General features: G+C 29.1%; 1 protein-coding gene across 2 annotated transcripts in view; it reads left to right on the forward strand.

Moving 5' to 3' along the window:
• The first annotated feature begins 12,879 nt into the window (after window positions 1-12,879).
• LOC100209617 (kinesin-like protein KIF23) overlaps window positions 12,880-17,165 on the forward strand; it is a 56,391-nt gene continuing 52,105 nt past the window's right edge. For both annotated transcript variants that reach the window (XM_065790288.1, XM_065790289.1), the window contains exon 1: window positions 12,880-13,028. In XM_065790288.1, coding sequence (XP_065646360.1) covers window positions 12,960-13,028 — 69 coding nt within the window. In that variant the 5' untranslated portion in view covers window positions 12,880-12,959. The remainder of the gene's footprint in view (window positions 13,029-17,165) is intronic.

The following is a 17,165-nucleotide window of genomic DNA, read 5'->3' on the forward strand; positions in this document are numbered from 1 at the left end:
AAGTATGATGTTTTACCGTAAGAAGAGTTGCCATGGACTATCATTTCAAATACCACTTCACGTTTTTTTTAAATAATAATTGTAAGCCGACAGAGTAGAGTGACCAAAGGTACAACGTGGTCAAAGGTACAACAGGTATAAATACCTAAAATATCCGCGAATTTTAGATGTTATATGTATATTGATAACAGTCGTGTTATTGTAGCAATCACATATCGATTATTTAAAGAGCAATAATTTTGTTGATTTCAAGAAAAAAATGAAAGAAATGTTAGAAGAGGACTACGTCGAAAATAAAAATTGTTACGGAAAACGATAATTTCCTGATTTAAGTAAAGATGAGAAAAAAGTAAACTTTTATTTCCGATAAGTACCGAAATGATATTTTTTGTAATTGTAGACAGATTGTTAAATAAGCCAGAAAAATAACAATTACGAACATGTATACAATAACTATGAAGTTACAACGATTACAAATCTGTTTACAATAACTACGAGGTAACAAATATACGAAACTGTATACAATAACAATGAGGGTAAAACGACTACGCATCTGTATACAATATCCATGAGGTATTATTTAAATTTAAAAAGTTTACATGACGAACAATTAAGAACTTCTAACATGGAGATTTGCTATGGTTTTGTTGAAGTTGTTGAAGAAAGCTTTGCTAAAAAAATTTTTACTTACGAAAACATTTAAGTTAAGAAAAAAGTAAGAATTTATCTGTAGGTGGTTTATTTAATTGAATAAGAAAAAGAGATTTCCCTGTTATATATCTAAACAATATTACACTACAAATATTTATAAGTAGCTGTAACAAAATGTTCGTCAGAACAATCATTTTCTTGACTTTGACAGATGAAAAATTACTTGAGAACAGCAGTATCTGATAAAAGATGAATTAACCTTAGGTAGGTTTTTGTCAATAGAATCTGACATTTTAAACACTATTAATATTGATGGCATCATAAAACAACTTGCCCAGTCAAAAACGCGATGTTAATGTACAAACTATTCCGAATGCGTATTTTTAAGTAAATTAAAAAATTTATGATATAATATAATATCCTATTCATTATATAGGATATTATTAAGTACTTTATCCTAAAAAAATAAACTTAAAAAAAACAACCGAAAATTATAAAAATAAGGAAATACATAAGAATAAACAAAGGGGGCAGATTAAATAGAGTCCGGTTTAATTACACGAAAGATATATTGTAAATCCGTCACTGTAGTTTTGACGTCAGAAAATAGAGCCGCAGAAAATAGAAAATTGAAACCAACAAAGAGAATTAAAAACATCCATGCCTGCCTAAATCTTGGAGACAACGCAGGAGGCGCAACTATCACGGAGATATATGAAAGACTTATGTCCAAATAACATCTCAAAAAACATCACGAAATGAATCCTGGTCTAATTTGAATTAATTTTATGAGGTGCAATAAAATCAGATATAAAAGAAGGTCAACATAAACTTTCATCAATATTATAACACTATCTGAACCACCTTAAAAAACTAAACAAATCAAAGCGTATGCAAGGATCAGAGATTAGACACAAATTAAGGAGTGATAGTAAATAAATTAGTATTTCAAAATTCTTAAGTCAAAATTTACCAACCTGAGTGAAAAGTCTAAAACATTAAGCTGTAGAGCCAGTAAGGTCGGTTGTACTAAAGCCCAGCTATTCAGAAATTAACTAAACAATAGGAAAAATGTTTCGATTAGTTTAATCAGGTATAACATTAAAAAGAGTTTAGTCATGAGAAAAACAAAGAGAAATTTGATCGATTAGTATGCTGCTAAACAGACGCACTTAAAAGTATGGTCAAAGTATGGTCTAAAACTAATTTTACAAAAATAGATGGTTTGATAAGCAGGTATAAACGCTCAAGGATTAGGGTTAAGGCTAACAGTAGTGCAAATATGTGCACTAAACAGTATAAACAAAACTAAATGTAAACAAACAATTCCATTCAACTGTATAAATTTAATCAAAACTAAATATAAACTAAATATAAATTGAATAATTTGACAGAATCGTATAAATTAAACTAAAATTAATATAAACTAAATATAAAAAAAAATAGTTCTACTAAACTGTATAGATAAATTAAATATAAAACGAGTATTTATAAAAATGACCCGAATGTTTCAGACCACAATCGGAAAACTTTATAAAAAAAAGCGATTTACTAAAAGGGAATTGAAGCATTTTTATTCAAGTAATCTTTTACCTCCGCGCATGTACGGTGCAATAAAAGCAAACAAGCCAGATAAAGTTAGCCAACTAGAACTATTGTCTCATCTATAGCAACACCAAGTTATAATATATCCAAATAAATAGTAAAAGTTATACAACCAACACTTGATTAAAGTGTAACAAGATTAAGAAAAAATTCATATGAATTTGTCGAAAAAACAAAGTCTTGGAATGTAACATCTACTGAGGTAAAAGTATCTTATGATGTTATAAACCTATATCCATCTGTACCAATTAAGGAAGCAACAGAAATTATTATAAATATGCTCAATAATGAAATTATTATAAATTTGCTCAATAATAAAATTATTGAAATAAAAGAGCTTATTGATCTTTGCCTTTAAAAGTACTGCCTATCACTAATTAGAAAACTAAATATTTTTGGTCTTGCTTTACTGGTTGTTTTATCTGAAGCATTTTTGCAACATCATGAGTAAAATGCAACGGCCATCACATTGAATGTTATTTTTAATATAAAATCTTTAACGAATCGTAAAAAAGATTTATCGTAAAATTTGATTTTCAATTCATAATATGTTACTGTCATCGACGTATCATAAGTTGATGACAGTCACATACAAATTGAATCAATCGAACAAGCTAACAAGTTACTTGATATTTTGAACCAACAAAATATTAGCCTTAAATTTACAATGGAACTTGAAGATAAAAATAAATCACTCAAATTTATAGATATTATTATTACCAATAACAAAAATAGCTGATGCGAGTTTAAGATTCACCAAAAAGATGCAATCACAAATATATAAATTAAATAAAATTTGGGACATGATCCAAAAGTTCTTGAATGTATTTTTACTGGTTTTGTTTATAGAGCCAATAAAATTTTCATTCAATAACAATTAAAACAAGAAATTAATTTCCTAAAAAAGTCCTTGCTGAAAACGGTTACGAAAAATATAAATTAAAACAAATAGCTTTAAAATTTAAAACAAAAACATTAATACCTTTATCTGACACAAAAAAACCTACCCCCTATAATGATTTTAAGATAGTTTCGCTACCGTCGATACCTGAAATAAGCCCGAAACTTAAAAATGTATTTCGCTCACAGAGCTGTCTTTAAACCTTGTTCTGACTTAGAAACAATTTTTTTAATTTCTTTAAAATTTTTTTCTTCTCAGTTTTTTTGTTTGTTTGTTTCTTAACTTTTTTAATATACTACATAACTGTGTCTTTTTACTACCAAGCTCTTTATTATTATTTGAAAGAGATTGACAGTTGAATAATTTTGTTTGTTTCTCAACTTTTTTAAGTTTCTTAGTTTGCTGCTGTTTTAATATAATTCTTTCTGGATTATGTGTTAAAATAGCAGTTTTCATTTTTCTTTGTCTCGTCAAATGTATCTTTCTTGGTGCTGCTTTTGGGTAAGGTCGCACAATTTCTGGAGAAAATGCTTTAGGAGTTTCAGAAAAATGTAACGTTATCTCTTTATTAATACTATTTTTGACAGATTGACCTGAAGATGATATTAAACATACTTCAGAATGAGCTCCATGTGATAGCTCAGATACAAGATTTGCTGGTTCTATACGGTCTGTGACAAATGATGGTAAAAAATCATCAGAAAAAATGTTTGCATTGTACAGGTATACACTAGTTTTTTGAAAAGTTTTTGTAATGTTAGTACACGCTATAGCAAATGGCAATAAATCAAATACAATTTTACGTATATCATAAATTAATTTTCCAGGATTGTTTCTCAGCCATGCATCTTTTGCAACTGATAGGTACTTATTAAAAGGTCCAAACACTGATACATCTAGTGATTGCTACTTATGGCTGCAGTGTGGTGGGAAAGACAACATGACTATTTCATTATCTTTTGCTAAGTTTAGTGTTTCAAAATGTAAGTGAGAAGAGTAATTGTCCAAAATCAACAAAATTTTACACTCATTTGAAGGCTTCACATTCCCAATGAAATGTTGCATAAAATTTTTAAATTCAATATCTGTAACCCAGTCACTTCCATTACCTACCCCAATACAGTCTGGTGGACCGTTATTAACAAAATAATCTTTGTAATTTTTGTGAGGGAACACAAACATTAGAAGCACTGTATTTCCTGTGGCAGATACAGCGGTTACGTATATATACGTATATATATATATATATATATATATATATATATATATATATATATATATATATATATATACATATATATATATTACGCGTATATATATATATATGTATGTATATATATATATTCATATATATATATATATATATATATATATATATATATATATATATATATATATATATATATATATATATATATATATATATATATATATATATGTATGTATATATATATCTATGTATATATATATATATATATATATATATATATATATATATGTATGTATATATATATCTATGTATATATATATATATATATATATATATATATATATATATATATATATATATATGTATATATATATAAATATATATATATATATATAAATATATATATATATACATGTATATATATATATATATATATATATATATATATATATATATATAGTTATATATATATATATATATATATATATATATATATATATATATATATATATATAAATCCATCAGAAATCAAGCACATAAATCAAAACAAACGGTACGCAAAGGAATAAAAACAAAACATACATAATTTCTAAACAAAATTCCTAAGTATCATTTCTTCAAGAAAACATAGATAAATACTTGTTTTAAATTAAGGAAAAGCTGTAATTGCCATTTCCTCATGGACTCTTTCAAAAAACACTGATTTTTTCATATAAATTAACCCTGAAGTTTTTAAACGCTGAGAACTAAAAAAATTATGTTTGAATGTTAAAAAAAGTTCACATTCCATTAGATTCCTTGTCCCTTTTTTAATATATATGGAAATATAGATTATAATATAGATGTCTTTTGGTGTTTAGGAAATCTTACCTTCAAAAAATACTTTTGAAAAAACGTGTTCCGCGGGAAGTTTTTTTTTATCAAAAGTTGTCTCAGGATATTGATAATATTTAAATGAAGCCCTATCAAGCATAGTACTTTCTATATATGGCTGGAAAGAAGTTGAGTAACACAAATTGATACAAAAAATCTCAAGGTGATTGCTTAACTGTACAAAAAGATATAAGAGAGTTTATGAAAATTCGGTATTTTAGTCAAACGTCAAATGTTTTTTGTAGCGCTGTGGAATTGCTAACATAGTAAACAAGATTAATTTAAAAAGTTTTATTGTCTAAGTAATATTGAAGTAAAAATATTTTTTAAAAATATTAAAAAATCAAATAATTTTAAACCATAATAAAAAATATTTAAAAAAAAAGGTTTAAGATATTTTCTTAAAATTGTTATTAGTATTTAATAATGATTAATTTAAGTGTGAATTAAAACGTTTACCAAACAAAATTTTATCTTCGCGTCTGTATGGCCGTTTTATTAATCGTTGTCAAATCTGCTTAACTTACCCCTACTAAACAAGGCGACACATCAATTAGGTTATGAAAAGAAGCTTGGGGAAAAAGGATAAGTATAATCAATAGCTAAATAAATTGGTAAAATATAAACACTTTAGTGATTCCAGATAAATATTTTTTTAAGTATCTAAGTGAAAAATGGCAAAAATATTTTTTTTTCACTTTTTAGGTCCAAAATTGAAAAAGTGCGTGCATCTTACTGAACCGCGGTCCAACAACCATTTAATGCGCATTTTATTACCATTCTAAATACCTATTTCTTGTCCATTAAATGTTTTGCCATGTGATGAGTAGTTTTGAGATATTTTAGTTGCCCAACTTGCCCCTAAAAATGCTAAGTATATAAGCAAAGAGCTCTCGGAATCCATAATTATATTTATTATGTAAGGGTCCAAATTAGTAGAGTCATAAAAATATTTTTATTATTAACTATTTTTTCTTTTTTACGCATAATTACATTTAAAGGCTATTTTAACATTATTAGTTAATGACGCCATTTAAAATATTAATCACTGAAAACCTATCCGTTAATTCTCGATTTTCAAATAAATTTTTATAGGTGCAATGATTTCATTCGCTAGCCAAAGAAAAAAATCTTTCAAATGTTGAGCGTGTTATGGGATTTAAGTGTGTTACATAAATGCTACTAATACGCTGTAAGTAATAATAATAATCAATAATAATAATACAAAATGTAACATAAACTGAAGTTACTTGTTTTTTGATCACAAAACTCAAGTTTAAGTAATATTTATCATTAAATGTTTAAGTTAAACACACATCATTATTATTCGTAATGATTCATTAAGATTTATTGTTTGATTTTTACCAATACACGCTTTTTTTGGAAAAAATGGTTTAAGCGTGTCGCGGTAAAATAAGACTTTAGGAGTCATCAATAAATAATTTCAGTGTTTTTCTCAATTTTTCGACTCCCCTCCCCCCTTTGTCAAACTGTCAATTTTTGGCCAACCTCCCGTTATATATGATGTCAGTTTTGTGTATTCCCCCCCCCCCCCCCTAAAAACAATAAAAATGCTTAAAAACCATTGATTTTTTTTCTGACTAAATTATACATTTATATAATAGTAGATCTCATCAAATTATATTATATAATAGTCGATGTCTCATTAAATAATCAACTAAGCAAATAGTATTATATATCTTTAATATAATCTTCCCATGGGTTGTTGAAGTGATCATCGATTGAAGCAATAGGTAGTGAATGCTCTCCGCGCTCTAAAAGGATATCGTATTCTTGAGGTACAATCAAATTCGTTGCGTCAACTTCATTTTCATTTAATCATTCAGCAGTTTCTGAACTCTTCTGCAAGGCGATGACTGCCAAAAATTCTGTCTGACGCTTAGCAGCGATACGAACAGATTGGACCCTTTTGATTAGAGGGAGTGTTATAGCAGAAGAATGGAAAGAAGCGTGCTTTTTCAACATAGCTTGAGAGGCAAAGTAGATATTGCACTTTTATTAGATTCTATCAGCTAGGCTAGGCTGAATTGATAGACAAAACGCATCATACGGCAAAATTGGAAATCCTTTGGCAGTACGAGGAAGAATACTTTCAATGTTTGATGCAATGAGCATAAAGACGGATGATGGAAACAATTCTTTTGCTCCTTCTGAGACATCTACTGCTTTGAACCCGTCTCTCGTTTGGTTGACAGGCACAGGTGGCGGAAGAAATCTTACTCTAATTGGAGTAAAGAAAGAGCTTCTAATAGTCCGACAACAAGAACGATTTTTACATTTCATAATTTGAGTAAAATATTGACTTGTACGAAGATGATCCAACGTTGATCTTGTAATAAAAGGCTCCTTGACTCTAGCTCTGATTTTTCTGGATCAATATACTCTGCAATGGTTGGTTCTAAAAATCATCTATTGTCCTGCCTGATTTAAAAAGATATGTTGGTTATTATAGGTTAAAAACTATATTAATATTTTTACAAATTAACTTTTGTCAATGTATTTACCTTGAGAATTAAGATAGTTCCGTAATACTCGTGCGGAAGAATCATCCCAAATAATTCTTTACTTAGAGGTGCCATTCGTCGCTCAGCTCTGTTGAATGCACTGCGGCCTGGAGCGTTCGTCGTGATGAAAAGAACGTCAAGGTTATTCTTCAAGAAATGGTGAATCCCGATTTTAATTACTTTCTTGTATCTGGGATTTTCGTCGGGTCCTCCATCGATTTTTCCGAGACCATTTTTTTTGATCGTAATTCCAGCGTATACAGATGGTTTAAGCTTGTGTTTAGCAGCCACGACCCAGTCGTGATCCGGGAGAGTTACCCGGTACTCAAAAGGCATCAGCAACGGCGCCTGTTTTTTGGCTGATGTGATTTCCAATTGGCACTCTAGCCTTGTTGTCTTGGCTAATGAAACACACTTCATCTGGCCCTAAAATAGAACAAACTTCTTCCACATATTATATAGTTGAACTGCAAAAGAGCCCGTCAACATGCTTTAAATGAGATTCATTTTGAGGACTGATCAATCTAACAGGGACTGTTTTGACTTGCCTTTTGCCTTCAAATGTTCTGTAACTTCTCGGAAGTAGACGAGTATAGAGGGCGCTCTTGCTGATTGCAAATCCAATTTTTTTCATCTCGGATGTCAATTCGTCGAGAGTTTTAATGCTCTAAATAATAAAGAAATATATTTGGATATAATCAACTTTTTCACAGAAAACGGGATTTATTTCGTAAATTATATTCAAATCAAATCTTGAAATAAGTTGTTAACATTTCAAGGATATTTACAATAGTGCAAGTACAAATTAAAAGTAAAATTCTAACAAATACAATATTAACAAACATAGCTTAGCCACCATTACCCGAAGAATCTCTGACCGACGTCTTTCATCAGCGGACGAACCATGGAGAGCAATATCCATAATCTCCTTCAAAAGAAGAGGTTGATCTACTTCTAATGACGGTCGACCAGGTTTTTTTCTGATTTTAAGTTTTTCTTTGACTTCTGGATGCTCCAAGCAGATTTTCTCCATTCTGGCTTTTTTCAGTTCTCTAGTTTACTTCTGTTGAGCTTGATCATACTTTTTTTTGGTCAGTTCTTTACATAGATATTTCTTCTTTTTCTTTTTCAAATCATCCTCTTCAGCTTCAGCAATGAATCCACTTCTCTTTCTAGTCTTCACAATTTAAAGCTGCAATCTCAGAATTGAGTCGATCTTGAGCCACTGTTCTTGCATTTTTTTTGATTTTTTGTGGTCAACTCAAAGTTAATGCACTTTGTTGATCATCAATAACAGATCGCTCATTGATGAGCTCAACAAACTTTGAGGAATTCTTGTCAAATTCAAGTTGAGTATACGTGGGGGCAGACTGTTTTGGAGTATTGACCCAAAATGATAATTGCTTGCTCTTGAAATTCATTGCCTTTTCATTAAATAAAATGATTAAATACATTATTCTTGATTCAAGATCCTTATGCACTAGTTTCTCTTCTTTTAATGAATTCCATATACTATCAACTTCTTTCTGGATATTAGCCTTTTTTTTATCGGGATGAGCATTTCCATACGAGACCATCAATAAGTTAAGTAATGCGGTTTTATCTATATTTTAATATTGATTTATTAGTATTGTTTACATCACAATCAGAATAATGATTTTGCTCATCGTTAGCGCAAGCTTTTTAAAAGAGTTTCTTTAACCCCCTCGGGAGAAATTAGCGTTTCGAATTTTCAATAGACTTTATGTGTTTGCATTGCATCACGTTTTACAATCAACTAGAGTTTCGTATTTGAAATAACGATAATTTAATTTCAAAAAATGACAAATTTATGAGTTTACTTTTATGAGTTTACTTTGAACTACACTTTATAATCCGCTAGGGAGCGAATAACGAATTTTATATACAAAGAGTTAATATTTCTAACATAATTTGATTCGCAGTCAAATGGTAATATATTAATAAAACGATAGTAATTTTTATTTTACGTTAGTAGTTGTTATTTATTTAATGTCTATGGGAAATTTATTATATTAATTTATAGTATTATATTATAAATAATTTAATAAAATATAATATCAAATTCCCGGCATTTAATATTAATTTCCCCACAAAGAAAACATCATTTCTATACCATTTAGTAGATGTAAATACCGTTAAAATCTGCTCATTAAAACTATAAAAATAATTTAAATTGTCATCATTTTGGCCTCAACATCTCCCTCCCCATTGCCAATTAGTGTCAAACTTTCCAGCACTCCCTCCCCTCCCTATATTTACTGACATCATTTATGGATTACCCCTATGAGTCGAGTTTTCCCGGGAAATTAGAACATTTTGAATTAAAATTTCCCAGGAAATTAAGAGAGGAACTTTAAATTAAGACTCCAATAATCTCTTGAAATTGAAAGATCATTTAGTTACAAGTCATAATTTCCCAGGGAATTTGTACTTTTATAGAACACCCTAATTCAAATTGCGAGAATTTTGTAAGAAATATTTTATCAAACTGATGATCAAAAGGTTGTTTAACCTTTGATAACCAAAATATTATAGAATTGCAGGAGTGCTGGGTGGAATGGAATGCTTCTTTTTTTAAAATGTGTTGTTAAAAAAAGTCAACGCAAATATTTTCTTAGTAAAAATTTAAAAATTAACTCTAAGGAATATACTGAAATATTGAACATATAAAAATAAAAATACGTTACTACAGAACTTTAATGGAATAAAGTGAATAGCAAGTTACAATTTTGTAAAGAATAAGAGACACTTGTTGGGAGTTTTTGGAAAAAAGTTTAATAAATTTATAACTATAAGGAAAAAATATAATAAGATTAGGAAACATGTAATTGTAAGTAAATTGTAAATCACATTTTAAAAATAAAAAATCTATTTTAAAATCAAAACATGAAAAATTTAGTTTTGTTGTTTGAATTATGGACGGTTATTTTAGTATTGGGAAAAGATATAAGTGAGCGTCGGTTAAGCATTTCATAAAGTGATTGCGCATTTCATTCACAACACAATTAAAACTATGGGTCTGCTTATCAACGGAAAGAAATTTTACTTCAAGTTTTTATCCTTCGAAAGAGATTGAAAGAGGGATTTTAAACATGTTTTCGAAATCGGTGTTAGGTTATTGCGCAGGCTATCGCACACTTGAACCTTGCCACCTGAAGTAAATGCTAATAACCAATGACAACTACCATCATGCAATAACTTAAGATGGTCGCCAAAAACTGGAAAGTATGTCGACTTCATTTTCTGGCAGTTTAATACCGATTGATAAGTCTCAAGGCTACCAAAACTGCCAGAAAAGAGCCTTACAAAGTAACTTTTGTTCTACGTCCTTATGATTATCGTTTAACCAACCATCTTAACTTTCCAGGATTTCTCAATCTGCCTCTGTGAGCTTATAGAGCTCATTCTTAAGCTATAAAAATGTAACTTGCGAGGATGATTGGTTCGGCTGACACACTTTCGTTATCCAGAAGATTCAATCTATGGTATACCAGGAATTTTTCAAAGGTGTCAAGATAAGCCAAGAAGATCTCCATGTTTATCACAGATATCATTTGGTAGTTGGCTGGTTAATCTACTGAATTTTACAAAAGTTCTTGTGAGCTTTTATGTACATACAATACTTTTGTTGTTGTTATGATTGGTAAGATTTTCAAAACGTTTCTGCGTATTAATATCAGTATATATCTTTGGAAGTAAGACAAGACCTTTACCTTCAATTATGCGAGCCCACTTATGAAACGTTGATTTGATACTTGCGTAGGTCTCATTGCGTGTGTCCACGGAAAAAATTCCCCGATTTTTTTTTGTCCTTGATCTGTTTGGCCTCCAAACATTTTGAAAAATATTCAATCAAATTCAATATTATGTCATTTTTTAGTCTCAATTAACCGCTCCAATCATCGTTTCTCAGGAAATTAAGACCCATGACGTCAAAGTTTTTCGGGAAAACAAGACGTTGAAGTCTTAATTTCTTTGGGTTTTAATTTCCAGCTACACAGGTTTTATAGAATTGCTTTTGAACTAGCTCAGGGTTCGAAAATGCAATATTACGCAACATCTTCCAATAAATTTAAAGATTAAAAAAAATTAATTGATTGTTATAAACCCGCGAGAAACATTATACAAAATTTCATAATCATCACAGCAATGTTGGTAACAATACTTTCAATTAAATAACATAATATTCTAAAGTCTGTAATGAAAAAAGTATCCATAAAAACTTACCTCTTTAGGTAACTGTAAATTTTACCCAAAATGATTTCAATTATTTTTAAAATCTAGCAGTAATATTATTAGTATAACCTTAATTCAAGTGTAATCTTAAAAGAAAACTTGCTACTATTTATTTTGAAGCTTATATTAACATCCCTTCTGTAGGTTATTGACGAGTTTAACATAAACAGTCCAAACTAGACGAGGCTGTTGTATTTATTACGACGGCTTATGTCTGAGCGCAATTTTTTTTAAAGAAGTTCGTTAAGTTTTTTAACCGATGTAAGCGAGATTAAAACTAGGTTTTGATTGGCTTTTTATACAAACGCGCCAAATTAATGCCGTTTTAGAAAGTTAAGGGATGTAAACACAGATGTTCAGACAGTGCATCAATTGTTCTTTTTGATCTTAGAATAATGACGTTCTAATTTTATCTCATATTTAAATTAATATTATCTTAAATTAAAAAAGTTGTTACTTTAAGATCAGTAGATTATTATTTTATTCCTCTAAGTTAAGTTCAAATCTTGCTGTTCCATTCAATAGTTAAAAGTAAAACAATTTTTTAAAAATATTTTTTTAATATTAACATCGCAACATTTAAAATGAATCATATTGTTATTTAAATTACCTTTTCTTCTTTAACCAAGTTTTTTTCATTAATTTAAAAGTTTTTTAATTGTAAATTTTACCCAAATTTTAAATATTAAAACACGAAAATGTAAAAATAGTTGAATGTAACAGTGCATAAATTATATGCATATATTATATTATATGGTAATGTTGCAGATCAGAATGCTTGATGTAAAACGATGTAGAATTGTTCTTTCCAATCTTGAAATATAATATAATGATTTGACAGAAAAAACCATTTTATTAAACTGACATAAATATACGTTTTCGTGATTTCCAACATTTTTATTGTTAAGTTTTGCAGATTTAACTAAGATTATAAAAGATGAATAAAAATGGAATTTTACGAACAAGAAAAGCATCTCCATCTTTGAAGTTGAAGGACCCAGTTGAGGTAAATATTCAACTTAAATAAAATTGGTAGTTGATTTCAAAGATTATATTATGTTTATTGAATCATGATAACATTTACATGATTCAATAAATATGACTTTTTTAAATTTAACATAATTTTTTTTTCTGTTGAGTCATTTGAAAAATTAACAAATTAACTGCAATGCTGTGGTTTAGTATTCCTGTTAGTTCATTAAACATTCATGTTAGTGTGTTGAATATTCATGCTAGTTTATTAGTTATACTACTCATCTTATTTGCTAACTTGTTTAATTATAGTAATGCACCATAAATATCTACTAATTTATGGTAATTCACCAACATTTATGTATACTAATAAATCAAATAGTTTTAAGTGTAAGATTTAAGCTGATATATTTTGTTTACATTAATGTCACCTTGGTTTCAAAATTTTAGTATAAGAATATAACTCTATAATACCCACAATGTTCCAAATTTTGATGTTTTGTTATAAAATGTCATAATTTATAGACTTATCTCTGAAATTATTATAAAATCTCCAAAGATTTTTTCATGTAAATAGTTGTTGCATACTATATTAAATTTTATTAATGCAGTTTTTTTGTATGTACATATACATTGTCTATGTTTACATACTATGTAAATATAAGTATGGTATGATTTGTGTTTATTTTTTTACTTTGATAAATTTTTCTTTTAAATTGTTCCTATAAATAAATAAAACAAACTTTTTTGCTCAACTTTTTTCTTATATGAAATTATAATATTATGAGGCAAGTATATGAATAAATATAATTATCTAATAAGTTTATATAAATATTAATTAGATGGTATATATATATATATATATATATATATATATATATATATATATATATATATATATATATATATATATATATATATATATACACATATATATATATATACAGTGGGGTGCAAAAAAAGAAGCCACTCAATTTTTTGATAAAAAACATTAAAAAATGTCTTAAACTCATATAATAAAAGTAATTCAGGACAATTATAAAGAAATGTATATAATATTATTGTACATTACATGTAATGAAAAGGAATTAGGATTTGTAAAGTATTTTTCAAGTTTTAGCTGTATTAGTTCTTAGTTGGCCATCCTTTATTTCTTATAACTTCTGTGCAACTAGAAGGCACACTATTTACAAGTCTTTTTAATAAGTCATTTGATAAAGCATTCCAACCAACAAGAAGAATTTGGAACAGTTCATCTTCATTTGTTGCCCAACGATCTTGCAATTTTCTATTCAATATAGACCAAAGATTTTCTATTGGATTTAAATCAGGAGACTGTGCTGGCCAAGACATAACTGGTATCAATTTCGATTTCAGATATCTTTTATTCAACCATGCTGTATTTGGGATCGTTATCTTGTTGAAAGATAAAGTCATTATTCGGAAAAAGTTCTATACTTGGTACAAGTTAATAAACTAAGATTTTGTGGTTCAAATGCTGGTCCATGGTACCCTCTACCCGGTGAAGCTTTCCAGCTTTGTGTGCACTAAAACAACCCCAAACATTAATCGTTTTGTCATGTTTAATGGTTGCCTTCCATGTTTGGGGGTTTAAATTGTCCCCGATTAATTTCCAGCAGTGAGATCAATTATTATGAAACAAAACAAAAGAAGACTCATCACTCCAAATAACTTTAGCCCATTGCTCACATGTCCAATCTTTGTACTATAAAATGTACCACTTTAATCTTTTTTTGCGTTTGATTTCACTAGCAATAGATTTTTTTATTTGCTTTCCAGCAAAAAACTCCCCTGATGCTTTCATTCGACGAGAAATTGTTCATTTTGAGATATTAGTAAGGTTCAATTCTAGTGTTATCTCAGAGCATGTGATTTTACGATCTTTTTTGACAGCATTAAGAATATAACGATCTTCCTATTTAGATGTTTTAGGCTTTCTCCCATATCCAACAGACCTTTCAGCTGTACCAGTGTGTTTATATTTCTTCACTAATCTACTAATAGTTTAGTTTTGTCGTTTGAATTGTTTTCCGATGCTTCTGTGAGACTCTCCTTGGTCAGCAGCTTAAAAAATTCTTCCAATTTCTATATCTGTTAGTTGTTTTCTAAAATATTAAGTGTGCTTGTATTAATCTGTTTTTTAAAGATTTTATTTAAATAAATATTAGTGTATATATGTTATAATTTAAGTAATAATGCAATATAATATTAATGGCGTCACTTCCCGTCTTCTGAATATTACAGTTATTAGTAACGCTATTTATATATAATCTATTATACATACGGTTATTAGTTACGCTATTTATATACGATAGATGTTTGTAGTTCTTATATAGCCTTTTTCTTATATTTGATAAAAGCCAAAATATACATGAAAGACTTTTTAATTATGGTTTACAACAATACTATTATTATGGTTTTACTATTTTATTATGGTTTACAACAATTTTATCAAATATAAAAATTTAGTATATATAAATATAAATCAGTATGGATGCAAAAATATTCAAAAAAGTACTGTGCGACGAACCAAACGAAGAAGACTATATAAACTGGAAAAAAATGCTATCAATTTATCTAGATAAAGCCACAATCCCAGAGGACTGTAAACTTCAAGTCTTATTCGTTCTATGCGGAGTGAAGGCTTTTACGATAATTCAGGATGTTACATCATACGACGATGCAATCAAAATTCTTGATAACAAGTATCAAAAACGATCGACAGCGATCATGATGCGCCATAAACTTCGCTCTTTTAAACAAAAGGAAGGGGAATCGATTGAAAGCTTTATGAGTAACTTAAAACAATTTTCCAGAAAATGTCCAACAGAAGCTCTAACAGCAGATCAACATAGTAACCTACTAATATGTGATGCTTTTATAGCTGGTATCCGCTCACCTTCTATTCGTCAACGACTGCTTGAAGCTACAGATGACAATCTAGAGTCACTTTATAAAACAGCTCTTACAATGGAATTGGCCACCGAAGATGCCCTTAATTTGACAACAACCATAACAGATACTACCACGCTACCAACTTTTGCAGCAACTCATAATCTCACCAAATCTCCCTGTTTTTGGTGCGGTAATGATCCACACTCAAAAATCAAATGCCCTGCACGAAACTCTACATGTACACATTGTCATAGAAAGGGCCACTGGGCAACTGTCTGTCTTTCTAAGAAAGAAAACAAAACTTATACCAAAGCAGCAGTTGTTAAAGAATATAAAGAAAAGGATGATAACACAATAATATCTACGGTCATAGCAGCAATTGACTCACCTGATAGACTAATTAACGTCACCATAAACGAAAATCTAACATATGCACTGTTAGATACTGGGTCCAACAAAACTTTTATTACATCAAAACTTCTTCGACAATGGAAATTTTCATACGATACTCAATCTACCTCAAAGGTATCACTGGCAGACAACTCGACATTAGAAGTTAAAGGTATCTTCCATGGTTCATTATTATTGGCTAGAGAAAAACTAAAAGTACAATTTCTCGTTGTGGACGACTTGGTAGCACCAGTAATTATAGGAATGGACGTGTTAACATGTCATTCCTCAATTACCATTAATTTTAAAGGAAACAAAGAGCCTCTAAAATTCTGTTTAGCAACAAAAAGCATGAAATGTTCAACATACGCCTTAATTCCTGGAATTGATATTAACAAAATAAAACCAGTAGCTACAACCTCACGGCGTATTCCCAAAAATATCTCCGTCATAACAGATGAAATAAACCGCTTACTAAAAAAAGACATAATTCAAGTAAGCCGCAGCCCTTGGCGAGCTCAATGTTTTGTAGTATCAACAGGAAATAAAAATCACCTCGTGATCGATTATTTGAATACAATTAATTTACACACTCCGCTCAATTCATATCCTACACCACGAATCAATGACTTAATACTTAAAATAGCAGTCCATAAAATTTTTAGCACAATTGATCTCAAATCGGCGTATCATCAAGTGAGAATACGACCTGAAGATTACAAACTAACCGCATTTGAAGCTAATGGCAAATTATATGAGTTCAAACGCTTACCCTTTGGATGTACAAACGCAGTACCAATCTTCCAAAGAGTAATGGATGAATTCATTCAGGATAATAAACTTGAAAACACATACGCTTATCTTG

The sequence above is a fragment of the Hydra vulgaris genome, chromosome 02, assembly GCF_038396675.1.
Source record: "Hydra vulgaris chromosome 02, alternate assembly HydraT2T_AEP".
Classification (NCBI taxonomy): domain Eukaryota; kingdom Metazoa; phylum Cnidaria; class Hydrozoa; order Anthoathecata; family Hydridae; genus Hydra; species Hydra vulgaris.